Source organism: Rousettus aegyptiacus, unplaced genomic scaffold (assembly GCF_014176215.1).
Source record: "Rousettus aegyptiacus isolate mRouAeg1 unplaced genomic scaffold, mRouAeg1.p scaffold_m13_p_9, whole genome shotgun sequence".
NCBI classification, from domain to species: Eukaryota; Metazoa; Chordata; class Mammalia; order Chiroptera; family Pteropodidae; genus Rousettus; species Rousettus aegyptiacus.
The window spans coordinates 73,211,415-73,226,556 of NW_023416312.1; the positions used below are offsets into that span (position 1 = coordinate 73,211,415).

General features: G+C 35.2%; 1 protein-coding gene across 2 annotated transcripts in view; it reads right to left on the reverse strand.

Annotated features, from left to right (window-relative positions):
* The window catches only part of KIAA1210 (KIAA1210 ortholog), a 98,588-nt gene that overhangs the window by 38,144 nt on the left and 45,302 nt on the right, over positions 1-15,142 (reverse strand). For both annotated transcript variants that reach the window (XM_016124445.2, XM_016124444.2), the window contains exons 4-7: positions 10,247-10,367; positions 9,795-9,926; positions 6,405-6,563; positions 6,080-6,145 (exon numbers count right to left, since the gene is read on the reverse strand). In XM_016124445.2, coding sequence (XP_015979931.2) covers positions 6,080-6,145; positions 6,405-6,563; positions 9,795-9,926; positions 10,247-10,367 — 478 coding nt within the window. The remainder of the gene's footprint in view (positions 1-6,079; positions 6,146-6,404; positions 6,564-9,794; positions 9,927-10,246; positions 10,368-15,142) is intronic.

Consider the following 15,142-nt stretch of genomic DNA (forward strand, 5'->3'; position numbering starts at 1 on the left):
GAATCCTCTGGTCCAAGGGTGGGCTAGAGATACTTTGTGGGGTGGATTAGTCAGATCCTGCTAAATCAGACTGCCTGCTGGGGGAGACTTGGGCTTGTGTCTTTGCATAGTAAAAGCTGAGGCCAAGTGGAGAGTTGTAGTGACTCATTATGTCACATATGCTATATAGAGATACATGTTCATCTTCACTGCCCATCTTACCTATACCCCGCCCCCCCCAAAAATGAGTCAGGGGAGGGCTGTGAGATTCAAAGAAGATTACTCAGGGAAGAAACAACAAGCTTTGGTAACTATAACTGAAAGGGAAAAAGCACTCAACTCTTTACCCAAGGAAATGTGGAAGGCCATAGGCTGAAACAGCGAGGGCTTAAGCAGTCCTTCCTATTCTTTCCTGGGGCACTTGAAGAAGAAAGTAAACCTAGAGTAAAGGTCTATTGGGTCCTTGAGAGAAGAGATGTGTTTTTCCCTGTTACCAGTAAGAGGCAGCAGCTCAGAGAAAAAAGAATAAGAGAGAAAACTTGGAAAGATTCCTCTGAAATGGCAGAGATTTAGTCATCTTTTAATCTGACTTTTTATTTGGATGATTTTGTTTACTGCCTAGCTCCCCAGTTGATGCTCAGTAAGAAGGCAGTAGGAGCTGGGTTTGTGAGGAAGCTTTGGGGGTTATAAGAGTTGGGGGCCATAATTTATGAGAATCTTGGATAAGTAGCCGAGCCAGCACATCTAGTTATGATGGTGATTACAGCTGCTTTTTGAGGGATGTTGCTGCTGCTGCTATTGCTGCTGTTGCTGCCATCTGCCTACCTTGTGCTCACTAATAAACCAGTAAACTATAAACCAGGAAGCATGGTGGAAATAGCTAAGAAACTCTCATGCCTAGGGTTAGTTCGACTGTACCACCAAAGACTAGACTTTCTGCCTGCCGGCTCAACATTTAACCTGTAGCAAACTGACTCGACTCTTGAATATACTAATAGAAAGATTTTTATACTTAAGCAGGACAAATTTTTAGACTGATGTTTAGAAATGTTGACTATAAATAATTTAACTCTATTCATTAAACTCTAAAACACATAGTTAGCTTATTCAAATTAATATAAAGAGAATACTACATGTCTTAAAATGTTATCTAATTTTCTTAATTGTAATCCCCAAGGTAGCCACTAAGAAACTAATTTAAAAATATGTAAAGAAGGAAATGAGAAAAGAATGAAAATGGTGTACTAAAATAAAATCAAATTTGAAAGAAGGTAGTAATGAAGGAACTAAGGAACAAAACATATATAAAATATATAGGGAAAAAAAGAGCAAAATGGTAGAAGTAAGTTTTTCCCAGTAGTAATTATTATGAATGTAAATTAAATTTTCCAATCAAAAGGCAGAAATTGACAAGATAAATTTTAAAAATATGATCCTTTTATATGCTATTTACAAGAGATTCACTTTAGATCCAAAGACATAAAGAGGTTAAAAGTGAAAGGATGATGACAGATATTCCAAGCAAATAATAACCAAGAGCCCAGGTGGCTATATTAATATCAAACAAAATAGAATTGAAGCCAAAATTGTTATGACACAAAGACGGACATTATACATTGATAAAGGGTCAATAAATCAGGAAGACAGAACAATCACAAACATATACACACAAAACAACAGACTTAGCAAATACATGAAGCAAATAATGACAGAATCAAAGGAAGAAATAGACAGTTCTACAATAATAGAGACTTCATATCTCACTTTCAATAATGAATAAACAACTAGACAGAAGATCAGTAAAGAAATAGAGGTCTAGAAACAATACTATAAACTAGGTTTTAAATATATATATATATATATATATATATATATATATATATATATATATATAACATTCCTCCTGGATAGACCATATGTTAAGCCACAAGATAAGTTCTTAATAAAATTTAAAAGACTGAAACCATACAAAATATCTTCTCTGAACATAGTAGAATGAAACTAAAAATCAATAATATGAGGAAAACTGGAAAAGTCACAAATAGATGGAAATTGAACAACATACACTTAAGCAGCTAATGGGTTAAAGAAGAAATCAAAAGTTAGAAAATACTTTGACATGAATGAAAACTAAAACACGTCATAATAAAACTTATGCAATACAGCAAAATCAGTCCTCAGAAATTTATAATTGTTCATGCCTATGTTAAAAAAGAAAGATCTCAAATCAATAACCTAACTTTCCACTTTAAGGAACTAGAAAGAGAAGAGCAAACTAACTCAAAAGCTAGCTAATAGAAGTAAAAAATTAAGATTAAAACAAGGTTAATGATATAAGGAATAGAAAAACAATAGAGAAAGTTAATGAAACCAAAATTGGTTCTTTGAAAAGTAAAACAAAATTGACAAATCTTCAGCTAGATTGACTAAGAAAAGATGAGAGAAGACACTAATTACTAAAATCAGAAGTGAAAAGGGACAATCACTACTGACTTTACAGAAATAAAAAGGATTGTAAAATAATATTATGAATAATTATACATCAGCAAACTAGATAGCCTAGATGAAATGAATAAATTTCTGGACACACTCAAACTACCACAACTGACTCAAGAATATATTTAAAAATCTGAATAGACCTATAACAAGTAAAGAGACTGAATCAGTAATCAAAGCCTCCCCCAAAAGAAAAGACCAGGACCAGATGGCTTCAATGGTGAATTCTACCAAGTTTTTTAAAGAAGAATTAACACCAATCCTTTACAAATTTAAGGAGGGAGGGGGAGGAGAAGAAGGAAGAGGAGGAGGAGGAGGAGCAGGAGGAATAATAAGAAGAAAACATTTCTTGATTCTATTCAGCTACCATCATTCCAAAGTCAGATAAAGATATCACAAAAAAGAACACTGTAGATCTTTATCCCTTATGAATACACATGCAAAAATACCAGCAAACCAAATCCAACAGCATAGTAAGGCAATTATACATCATGACTAATTAGAAATTATCCCAAGATTGCAAGGAGGTTCAAAACATGAAATCACTCAATGTAATATACCGTATTAACAGAATGAAGGAAAAAAATAACATCATCTCAATTGATCTGACAAAATCCAAAAATTTTTCAATGCTAAAAACACCTAACAAACTAGGAATGGAAAGAATATACGAAAAACCCATAGCTAACATACTTAATGGTAAAAAACTGAAAGTGTTCCCCCTAAGATCAGGAACAGGACATGGATGTCTGTTTTTGCCACTTTTATTCAACATTCTACTGAAAGTTCTAATTAGAATAATTAGGCAGGAAAAAGAAACAAAGTACATACAAATTAGAAAAGAAGTAAAACTATATTTACAAATGACATGATCTTAAATACAAAAATATTATATATAGATATAGTTATAGTCAATATAGTTATAATGAATGATCAGATGGGGAATTCACAGAGAAATGGAATCTATAAAAAAAGAAGCCAAACAGAAATTCCAAGAACTTAAAATTATAATGTCTGGGGGAAAAAAAATCCCAAATAGGTTTTGCATGCTCATGAAAATAGAAGAAAATAACAAGTGAATTTGTATAGAGAAGTCAATTGAAAAAACATAATATGAAGAAAAGAAATAAAAGATTAACAAATAAAAAAAAGAAAATTCTAAAGAATCCCTATAAATCTATTAGAGCTAATAAATGAATTAGAGTTGAAAATACAAGATAAACACTCAAAAATCGGTTGTATTTCTATACACTGGAAATGAACAATCCCAAAAGGTAATTAAGAAAACATTTCCATTTGCAATAGCATCAAAAAGAATAAAATAATTAGAAATAAATTTAACCAAAGAGGTGAAAGGCTTGTACACTATAGACTATAAAACATTGCGAAAGAAATTAAAGACCTACATAAATGAAAAGTCATCCCATGTTCATGGATTGAAAGACCTAATCTCCCAACGGCGATATACCTCTAAGTGATCTACAAATTCAAGGCAATCCTTATAAAAATTCCAATGTGTCTTTTTGAAGATATGGAAAAACCAATTGTAAAATTCATACAGAATTGCAAGAGACCTTAAATAGCTTAAACAATCTTGAAAAAAGAACAAAATTAGAAGACTCACACTTCCTGATTTCAAAACTTACTACGAAGCTATAGTAATTAGAACAACGTAGTACTGACATAAGGGTAGGTACATAGATCAATGGAAAAGAATTGAGAGTCCAGAAATAAACCCATTCATCTATGGTTAATTGACTTGCAACAAAGGTGACAAGACCATTAAATGGAGGGAAGAATAGTGTTTTCAATGAATGTTGCTGGGGCAACTGGATAGCCATATGCAAAAGAATAAAGTTAGACCCTTAACTCACGCCATATATAAAAATTAACTCAAAATGGAATGAAGACCTAAATATAAGAGCTAAAACTCTTAGGAGAAAATATAGAGATAAATCTTCATGATCTTAGATTTGGCAACGGTTTCTTAGATATAACACCAAAAGCATAAGTACCAAAAGAAAAAAAATCAATAAATTGAACTTTATCAAAATGTTTAAAATTTTGACAAAATTTTGTTCTCTTGATATAGAAAGACAACTCACAGAATAGGAGGAAACATTTGCAAAGCATATATCTGATAAGGGTCTAGTATCCAGAATAATATATAAAGAACTCTTACAACTCAACAACAGCAAAAAAGAAAAAGAAAAAAGAAAAATGAGCAAAGGACTGGAATATACATTTCTCTAAAGAAGATATACAAATGTCCAATAAGCACATGAAAAAGTGCTCAACATCATTAGTCATTAGAAAAATGAAAATCAAAACCACAATGAGATACCTAACTTTACACTCACTGGAATGACTTTTTTTTTTTAAAGGAAAATAGCAAGTGTTGGCCAGCATGTTAGAGATATTGGAACCTTCATACATAGCTGGTGGGAATGTTAAGTGGTATATCTGCTGGGGAAAATAGTTTGGTGGTTTCTCAAAAAGTTAAACATAGCATTACCATATAACCCAGCAATTCCACTCCTAAGTACATATCCAAAGTTATTGAAAACAGGTGTTCGAACAAGAACTTATACATTAATGTTCATAGCAGCACTATTTACAATAGCCAATAAGTGGCTAGGACCCAGATGTCCATCAGTGGATGAATAGCTAAACAAATATGGCATATCCATATAATGGAGTACTATTCAGTCATAAAAGGTACTGAAGTACCAATACAGGCTACAACATGGATGAACCTTAAAAACATTATGCTAAGTGAAAGAAGCCGGACACAAAAAGACACATATTGTATGATTGCATTTATATGAAGTATCCAGAATAGATGAATCCAGATTAAAAACATACTAGTGGTTGCCAAGGGCTTAGAGAAGGGAGGAATGATGCTTAATATGTATAGGGTTTCCATTTTGGGGAAGCAAAACTATTTTGGAACTAGATAGTGGTAATGGTTGCACAATATTGCAAATGTACTTAAAGCTGCTAAATCATACACTTTTAACATAATAAATTTTACATTATACGTATTTTACCACAATAAAAAATGTTATCTAATTCAACTTTCCACCAAATTCATTGTCTGGCCCAATTCATCTGATTTAGTGGTATTCTGCATAAAATATAGTCATAGCTTAAATCCATAAATCAGTGAGTATCCATCCCCCTATCACCAGCCTGTGCTTTACCTTTGGTTCTAACCTAATTATATTTTGTTGTTGTTGTTGACATATCTAACTGAAAGCTGTTTCTCTCTATAGAATCTTTCGACATCAAAACAGATTTTTGCTGACTAAACAATGATCTTCATTATAAATTACCTGTCTGTTTACTTTTTAGTTCCCAAGGTTAATGGTTAGAAATCCCACTCTAAAAGCCCTCTCAAGTTCAATAACAACCAATTAAATTAACCACAGGTTTATTTGAGAATGGAAATGTTGATGTGACAACAATCTATTAATATTCCAATATTGATGGGTATTATTTGGATGACAAACCTAGATGTATGAAATGCACATGCATGCCCTCTCTTGTGTCAAATGATTTTTATATGGATATATGTCTCTCAAAAATTACTACATGCACTAACCTTTGATATTTTGACATTTGAAACTGTAGAGGCTTTACTTCCATAAAAATCTCTATTGTTTTCTTCCTGAAATAACAGAAAACATCTGTAAACTATTTTTTGTCCAGATACTGACTTCCATTGATTACAAATTAAAGACTGATTATTTGGCTTGTGGAATTGGACAGAAAATGTAAACCACCTTACAAATCAAAAGTCAAGCATGGTAGCTCCTTCCCAAGTATCTCCCTAGTATTGAAGAAAAAAGCACAAAAAGAAATTTTGCCTCTGACCTGTGCCCCACACCTACCCACAACTTTCCACTTAGGATGGGACTAACACGAACCTTTTTCAACATCAGGATATTCTCTGGTAAAAGCTTCTTTTGTGGGGTCTTCGGTGACCTGTCATCATCAACATAAATTTCTTCGAAGTCCTTAGAAATTGTGTCAGATTTTATATAAAGTGGGCTGATGCCGGGTTGGCATAGATGCAGTGGTGGGATCTGTTAAGGAGTATAGAAGGAAAAAGTTCAAATTTGTATATTTTCCTTCAAATTACTGGTGTTCTCTTATTGTTTCACGGTTGAAGGACTAAGGACCCAAAGTGAAAAAAAAAACAAGCCAAGGAAAGAATCTTCTACCTCCCTGTCTTGACCTACTCAAACCCAAGACCAATAGCCTTGGCTCACACTCTGGGCACACTTTTGTCAATCCCCAAACAAAGGTAGAAACTTCAAAATGCTTATTTGATCAAAACCAGAATTCTGGTGATATATCCCTACTGAGGCTCACTATAAATCTCGTTTGAGTCTGATCTTTATTTTAATTTTGGGCCTGTCTTTGTACATCTAGTTCTTGTGGACATGAGTCTTTGGATTATGATCTGGGCTTGGTATCCAAACTAAAATCTTTGTTCTTATCATTCCAGGAACTTTTTGGATTGGATCTTCACTGTGTTGGTTGTTTATCTTAATCCTGTCACAACTGATTTTCTGGGATTTTTAGAAAATCTGCAGAACTAGTCCTGGTTAGAACTCCTTTACTTGGTTTCCTAAGGGAATAAAGTTGAGCATTTGGGTTTTCCTTGGACTTTAGCAGACCAATTTAGTTTATTCCACTTTGATTCTCATGGTACATTTGAATTTGAAGCATTGGTCCCTGCCATGGGCCTTCTGACGTGGATCAATTATCTTTAACAAATACTGGCTAAGCATCTACAATGTGCCACACCCCATTCCAGGCACTGGGCCTACAGCAATGAGCAAAACAAAATACTTGGCTATCATGGAGCTGACATGTTTGTTTCTGTCATAGGCTCTGCTCCTGCTCAGGACATATGGCCTTCAAACAAAGCAAAAGAAAAGTGGCCACAGTGAGCATTTGCCAAAGTTCTGCTCCGGGGGTACTCCTGGTCAGTGTCTAAGGTGCCCTCTTATTACTACCAGGCCCCATTGAGGGCTCTTGAGAAGAGGCCTTGGGGATTAACCATCTCTAAACCGAATTCTAATAATAATAACTACAGTAATGACAACCAATTTATACTGAGATCTTGACTTTGTTTTAATATTTACTATTTCCTTCCTTTTGTTAACTTTGGGATTAGTTTGTTCTTCTCTTTCTAGGCCCTTAAGGTAGAGAGTTTGATTATTGATTTGAGATCTTTCTCCCTGCCAGGCAAGGAGTGCTTTCCATAGATGTATTTCATTTGAACCTTACAACAATTCTTTGAAGCATTTGCTCTTGTGGTCTCCATTTTACAGATGGGGAAACCAGGTTTGAGAGATGACATGACTGGCCCTAATTCTTACAGTGGCAGAACAAGCATTTGAAAGGTCTGCTTGCTTTTATAGTCCATGTTCTCAAACACTGTGCACTCCTGGTCTCCTAACTGTAAGGGCCAGGAAGGGGATATTCCATACTCAAGTTCAGGAAGTTAATGGGCAACAACCAGAAGAGGTGTGCCTGCTTCCTTCAGAAAGGCTGCAGAGGGAGAGCTATGCCTGTGAGCCATAAAAAAAAACTGCTTCACAGTCTCAGTTTCTTAAATTACTGATTTCAGTTTGATTCAACAACAAGATGCTAATAATCTGCTATTATAGCTTATCTATTTATCCTCAAATAAAAAGAACACAAAATTTCTTGGAGAGTAAACTAGACACCCAAATTCCTAACACTTCAGACAGGACATCAGGTAAAAATTTGGCAGGGGATAAAAACTGACTCAGTCTCAGGATTTCTAACAGAACTCTGTACCTTAATGTCCTCTCCCACAATCTCCCAATTGTCGGGAATGTCACTTAATCCATTAAGAGTCTTGCCCCTTCAAGGGACCCGGCGATTGACCAATTTCATACTTGCCTAGCTTTTATGCAACATTGGGTGTAAGTATCCTTGACTTAATGCTATCAACTACCCTGTCATTTAGGGTTGTCACCTTGCCAATCTGGTTGTTGATGACTCAGGTTCTTTTAACACTGTATGCTGTCTTCAGCCCTATTTCCAGGGGAGGAACTAAGGGAGAAGACCAAAGGTAGGAGATGTGGGCCCAAACCAGACATTTAAGAAAACTTATCTTTGGACTTTCTCCACCTCCTTCATGGTGAGAGGAAATGCCTCTAGAATCCTTCCCTTTGATTTTCACAAAAATCATCTTTTTAAAAAAATTTAATATCTTTGCTATAAGAGTGTCTTTGTTTCTGGGACTGAGATAGAAGAGAGGGAGGAACCCAACAAACAGGTTTCCCCTTTCTGAATATGAGAAATCACCCTATAGCACTCAGCCATGTAGACCTGGATTTTTGCTACTCAGTGGCAAGGGAGTGTAGCTGTGAAGACAAGTGAAAGCTGGTGTAGATGTTTAAAACCAAAAACTGGAAAGTTCACTAAGTGACTTTTCCGGCTGTGGTGTAAGAGGGCAACAGTTTGCTGACCTAGGGGCTGCTTTACAGCCATAAGATTAGCACCTTTGCTAACCATATCAGTGTCTGCTTCTCCACCCTTCATGGCTAGTATACCCAGCAAAACTTTCACACACGGTATATAAACCAGAGCGAGAAATTTGGGGTCTTAAGCAGCTATGTCAGAAATAAACCCATTACCTTTCGTCAAATGAAAAATAATCAGCTCTCCTGTGGACAAAGATCTCTTCCTTGCGTGGCCTTCCCAGTTACAGGGGAATCCTTGGGTATAATCCCACCCACAATGTAAGAGAAGGAGGAAGCCAGCTGCTAGTGGTTATCTCCCTGGAAATATCTCCAGCTCCCCATGGAGCATTTCTCAATTAAAGCTCCTGAAGAGTCTGACTTAGCAATGATTAGGATTCACTGGAGATGAGACTATCCTATATACATGCCGCGTTTTGAAGAGACCAAAAGGTGTACCCTTCTCCCTGATGAGGCAGGTACGAAGAAGTTGGACATGTTAAAAACTGCAGTAATAGAAAAATTGTGGTTTTCGAGATCAACACAACTGGGTCAGATTTCCAGGTCTACCACTTACTATCTAGGTAAGTTTGAGCAATTTCTTTAACCTCTCTGAGTCTTTAGTCAATCCTCAGAAGCGACATTTTGAGGTAGATATTAATATTGTACACATTGTAGATGAGAAAAAAAGGTTCACAGAGGCTAACCTATCAACTCAAGGTTACAGAGACAGTAAGTAGCAGAGCAAGAATTCAAGCATAGATCTAACTATGTGACTCAGCTGCCATTCTTTGAACAATTTCACTCTACTACCTCAGTGATCTTGGAGTCTGCTATCCAGGTTCTGCTTCTGGGCACATATTGGGACACAACTCCAAACACAGCTCCAGAAAAACCTTCATGCACACTACCAGTTCTAGGCAAACTTCTGAAATCATGAGATCTCTGTGGAAGAAAGCAAAAACAGGGGATTGGAATGCTTGCATAGTAAGAGTGGAATGTCACTATCATAGTACTTTAAGGCATTCTTGAGTGTGTCAAGAAAAGTGAATATGGTAATATCAGCCAACACTGTGTGTCAGGCACTAGGTAAACACACCATATATTTATATATTCTCTCATTTGATATTTACAACAGCCCTGTGAGTTTAGAATCAGCTGAGAAGTAGAGCCAAATTCCTCCCTCCTTTTTTTTTGACTGGATAGGAATAGGGAATGGAAGAGGAGTAGTCCAATTAGGCACTAATGTTCAAGTTCACTATTACCTGCAGAGATCCGCCCCTCTGGGGCTCTGGAGAGTGGCATGTTTTACTTGTTGATCTTTCAGGCTCCAACATGAAGATGCTGTCATGGGACAAGCATTTGTTCCCCATGCTTCTTTTGATCCTGGAAAAGAAGGAAAAGGTCTTATAAAAGCAGCCCAAAAAACATAAGAACCAAAGATACAAGTATATCTATAATATGGCATACAAAAGACACCTCAGAAGGAGGGTGGGGATGCAGATGTGTAGACAAAAAAAGTTGTCCATGAGCTATTAAGCGAGAAAAATAAAGAATAGTATAATCCCATTTAATATATACATGTATATTATATACGTATTTATAGAATAATATCTAGAAGGATAGCCACCAAATTGTTATTGATAGTTCACTCTAAGGAATGGTACTAAGGACTAAGGAGGATTTTCATTTTCTACTTAATGTACTTCTGTATAACTTTGATTTTTTAAATGTTTAACACATCTTTTTCATTTAATAGTTTTATTGAGATATGGTTTATATACCATACAATTCGCCCATTTAAAGTGTACAATTTGGTGATGTCAGAAACATGGCAAAGTGAGAGATATTCCCAGATCTCTTTTCTTGAAGAAAAAATTAGGCTCAAAAACTAAAACTCCACAAAAAACACCCGAACTGCATACTAGCACATGTGAACAGGGGATCTGTACATTAGAGCTACCACAGGTCAGAACCCCAAGTTTTGAGTGTGGGACTGGGAGAAACAAAGAAGCTGCCTCTTGCAGACAGAACTCCCTGTAGGAAGAGAAAGAGGAGAGAAGGTGCGGCAAGTTCCCTGAACAGCCTAGCCTGGGAGCATTGTGAGCTCCACTCAGCTGGCGGCAGGCCCAGTAATCAAGGCAGAAAGCAGAAAAAAAAGGACAGTAGAAAAACTACAGTTGATTTTTACCACCCATAGGTTCAAAACTGAGGATGAGCTGTAGCCCAAACTCCCAACCCAGAGGGCTGCTACCCCCATAACCTCTGAGACAAATGCAGCAGAGTCCAGTGAAATCTGAGCAAACGCTACTAAAACGTCACTAATACTGACAGGAATGGAGATTGAGGGTAGCAAACATGATTAAACATCTATAAGAAAAAAAAAGAAGTAATGGAATCGAGTATTTAAACTATTAAGTGAAAGGAACTACCAGCATAGAATAATGTATTCAGCTAGGCTCTCCTTTAGATATGAAGGAGAAATTAAGACCTTTACAACAACCTAAAACAAAATAATTTTAAAAAAAGAAAACATAATGAGGAGTAAAGTGACTATCAGGCAAATAGAAGCAGAGGAATGCAACCCTTACTAAGAACAGGGCATTATAAGCTTAAATAATAAGAGAATTGTTATAACAAGATAGTAATGAATGGAACAGATTGAGAAAACAATGACTGAAAAGGGGAGACTACATATGCAAATTCACAAAGGGGAATGGAGATAAGGCATGTGCAAAAGAAAATGGATGGCTGTATATATATAACTATTCTTTACATGTTCATAATGGTAACCACATACCAAAGATTCAGAACTGAAGGATATAACATAAAACAAAAAGAACCAGAGGGAAAATCCACAAAAGCCAAACAAAATAAAAAAAAAAAAACAGAAACAAAAGGACAAGAAAGCAATGGAAACACCGAGCTATCAGAAAGCAAAATATAAAATGGCTAAAAGAAGACCTCCTACTTCAATAATAACCTTAAATATAAATGGACTGAACTCACCAATAAAAAGACACAGAGTTGCAGAATGGATCATAAAACAAAACCCAACCAAATGCTGCCTCCTGGAGACACGGCTCCAAAGACAAATAGAGACTCAAAGTGAAAAGGTGTAAAATGATTTTCAAGCAAATGGAATCCATAGAAAAGTGGGAGTAGCAGTACTAATATCGGATGAAATAGACTTCGAAATAAAAAAAGATAAAGAAAGATACTAAGGGACACTTTATAATGATAAAAGGAATCAGCACCAAGAAGATATAACACTTCTTAATATCTATGCTCCCAATTAGGAAGCCCTGTAATATAGAAAGCAATTACTAACAGAAATAAAGGCAGAAACAGACCAAAACATTATCATAGTAGAGGATCTAAATACCCCACTGTTGGATATGGACAAATCATCCAAACAAAAAATCAATAAGGACATAACATCTTTAAATGACACATTACACCAACTGGACATAATTGACATTTACAGAGCCTTCTATCCCTAAACGGCTGCTTATACATTCTTCTCTAGTGCACATGGAACATTCTCAAGGACTGACCACATACTGGGACACAAATATAGCCTCAACAAATAAATATAAGAGGGTTGAAATCATACCAACCTTATTCTTTGATCACAATCCTTTGAAACTAGAGATCAACTGCAAAAGCAAAGCAGGAAGAAACACAAAAACCTGGAGATTGAGCAACATACTACTGAATAATAACTGGGTGGGAGAAGAAATAAAAAGAGAGATCAAGAGATACATAAAAATGAATGATAATGATAGTACAAAATATCAAAACTTTTGGGAAATGGCAAGAGCAGACTAAAACGGAAAGTTCATATCATCACAGGCCTGTCTCCAAAAAAAAAATAAAAGAATGAGCCCAAATAAACTAATTAACATTTTATCTTTAAAAACTAGAAAACAAAGAACAAATGAAGCCTGAAATCAGCAAAAGAAAAGAAATAATCAAAATTAGAGGAGAAACAAATGAAATTGAAAACAAAACCATAGGAAAAATAAATACAACGAAGAACTAGTTCTTTGAGAAGTTTAATAAAATTGGGGTCCCCTGGCTACACTCACTAACAAAAAAAGAGAAAGGACACAAATAAACAAAATCAGGAATGAAAGAGGGGAAATTATGACAGATACTGCAGAAATACAAAGAATCATACAAAGAATACTATGAAAAAGTATATAACACCAAATTTAATAACCTAGAAGAAATGGACCAGTACTTAGAAAAATACAACCTTCCTAGACTGTATCAAAAAGAACTGGAAAATCTAAATAGACTGATCAGCAGTATGGAAATTAAAACAATCATCAAAAACCTACCAAAAAGTAAAAGTACAGGACCAGATGCCTTCACCAGTGAATTCTACAAAATATTCAAAGAAGATTTAATGCCTATTCTCCTCAAACTCTTCCAAATAATTGAAGAGGAGGCAATACCACCCAATTCATTTTATGAGGCCAATATTACTGATACTAAAACTTAGTAAAAATAACACAAACACACACAAAAGAAAACTACAGACCAATATCTCTCATGAACACAGATGCAAAAATCCTGAATAAGATACTAGCAAACCGAATACTGCAACATATTAAAAAGATTATACACCCCAATCAAGTAGGCTTCATCCCAGAGGCACAGGGATGGTTCAACATATGAAAATCGATTCATGTTATACACCACATACACAAATTAAAAAATAAGAATCATATGATCATATCAATAGATGCAGAAAAAGCCTTCAACAAGATACAGTATATATTTATGAGCAAAACACTTAACAAAATCGGTATAGAAGGAAAATACCTTAACATAATAAAGCCCATATATGACAAACCCTCAGCCATCATTATACCTAATGGTGAAAAACTGAAAACCTTCCCTCTAAGATCAGGAACAAAGCAAGGCTGTCCACTATCACCACTGTTATTCAATATAACACTGGTGATCCTAGCGAGTGCAATCAGGCAAAAGAAAGACATAAAAGATATCCAAATAGGAAACGATGAAGTCAAACTGTCACTATTTGCGGATGACATAATTCTCTCTTTAGAAAACTCTAAAGACTCCACAAGAACACTACTAGAAACAATAAGCAAATACAGTACAGTCTCTGGATACAAAATCAATGTTCAAAAATCCATAGCTTTCCTATATTCTAAGAACAAAGTGTCAGTAAAAGAAGTGGAAAAATAATTCCTTTTTCAATTACAAAAAGAATAAAATACCTAGGAATAAACTTAACAAAACATGTGAACGACCTATATAATGAAAACTATAAAACGCTATTAAAAGAAATTGAAGAAGATACAAAAAAATGGAAAGGTATTCTGTGTTCTTGGATTAGAAGAATCAACATAGTTAAAAATGACCATATTACCTAAAGCATTATACAGATTTAATGAAACTTTCATTAAAATCTCATCAGCATTTTTTAAAGAAATAGAACAAAAAATCATCAGATTCACATGAAAGCATAAAAGACCCCAAACTGCCAAAGCCATCCCGAGAAAAAAGAACGAGAGTGGAGGCATCATTCTGCCCGACTTCAAATTATACTACAAAGCGACAGTAATCAAAATGGCAGCAAAACAGACACACAGACCAGTGGAACAGAATTGAGAGTCCAGAAGAAAACTCATATTTATATGGATAAATAATTTTTGACAAAAAAGCCGAAAACATACAGTGGAGAAAGGAAAGCCTCTTCCACAAATGGTGCTGGGAAAACTGGAAAGCCACCTGCAAAAGAATGAAACTAGACTGTTGTCTATCATCACACACCAAAATTAACTCAAAATGGATTAAGACTTGAATATAAGACCTGAAACAATAAAATGCATAGAAGAAAATATAGGAACTAAACTCAAGGACCTTGGACTTAAAGAGGATTTTATGAATTTGACCTCAAAGGCATGGGAACTAAAAGGTGAAATAAATGAATGGGACTACATTAAATGAAAAAGCTTCTTCTCAGCAAAATAAATCATCAACAAGGTAAAGAGACAACCATCGGAATGGGAAAATACATTTGCAAGCAATACCTCCAATAAGGGCCTAATATCAAAAACATACAAAGAACCATATAACTCAATAACAACAACAACCAAATGATCCAATCAACAAATGGGCAG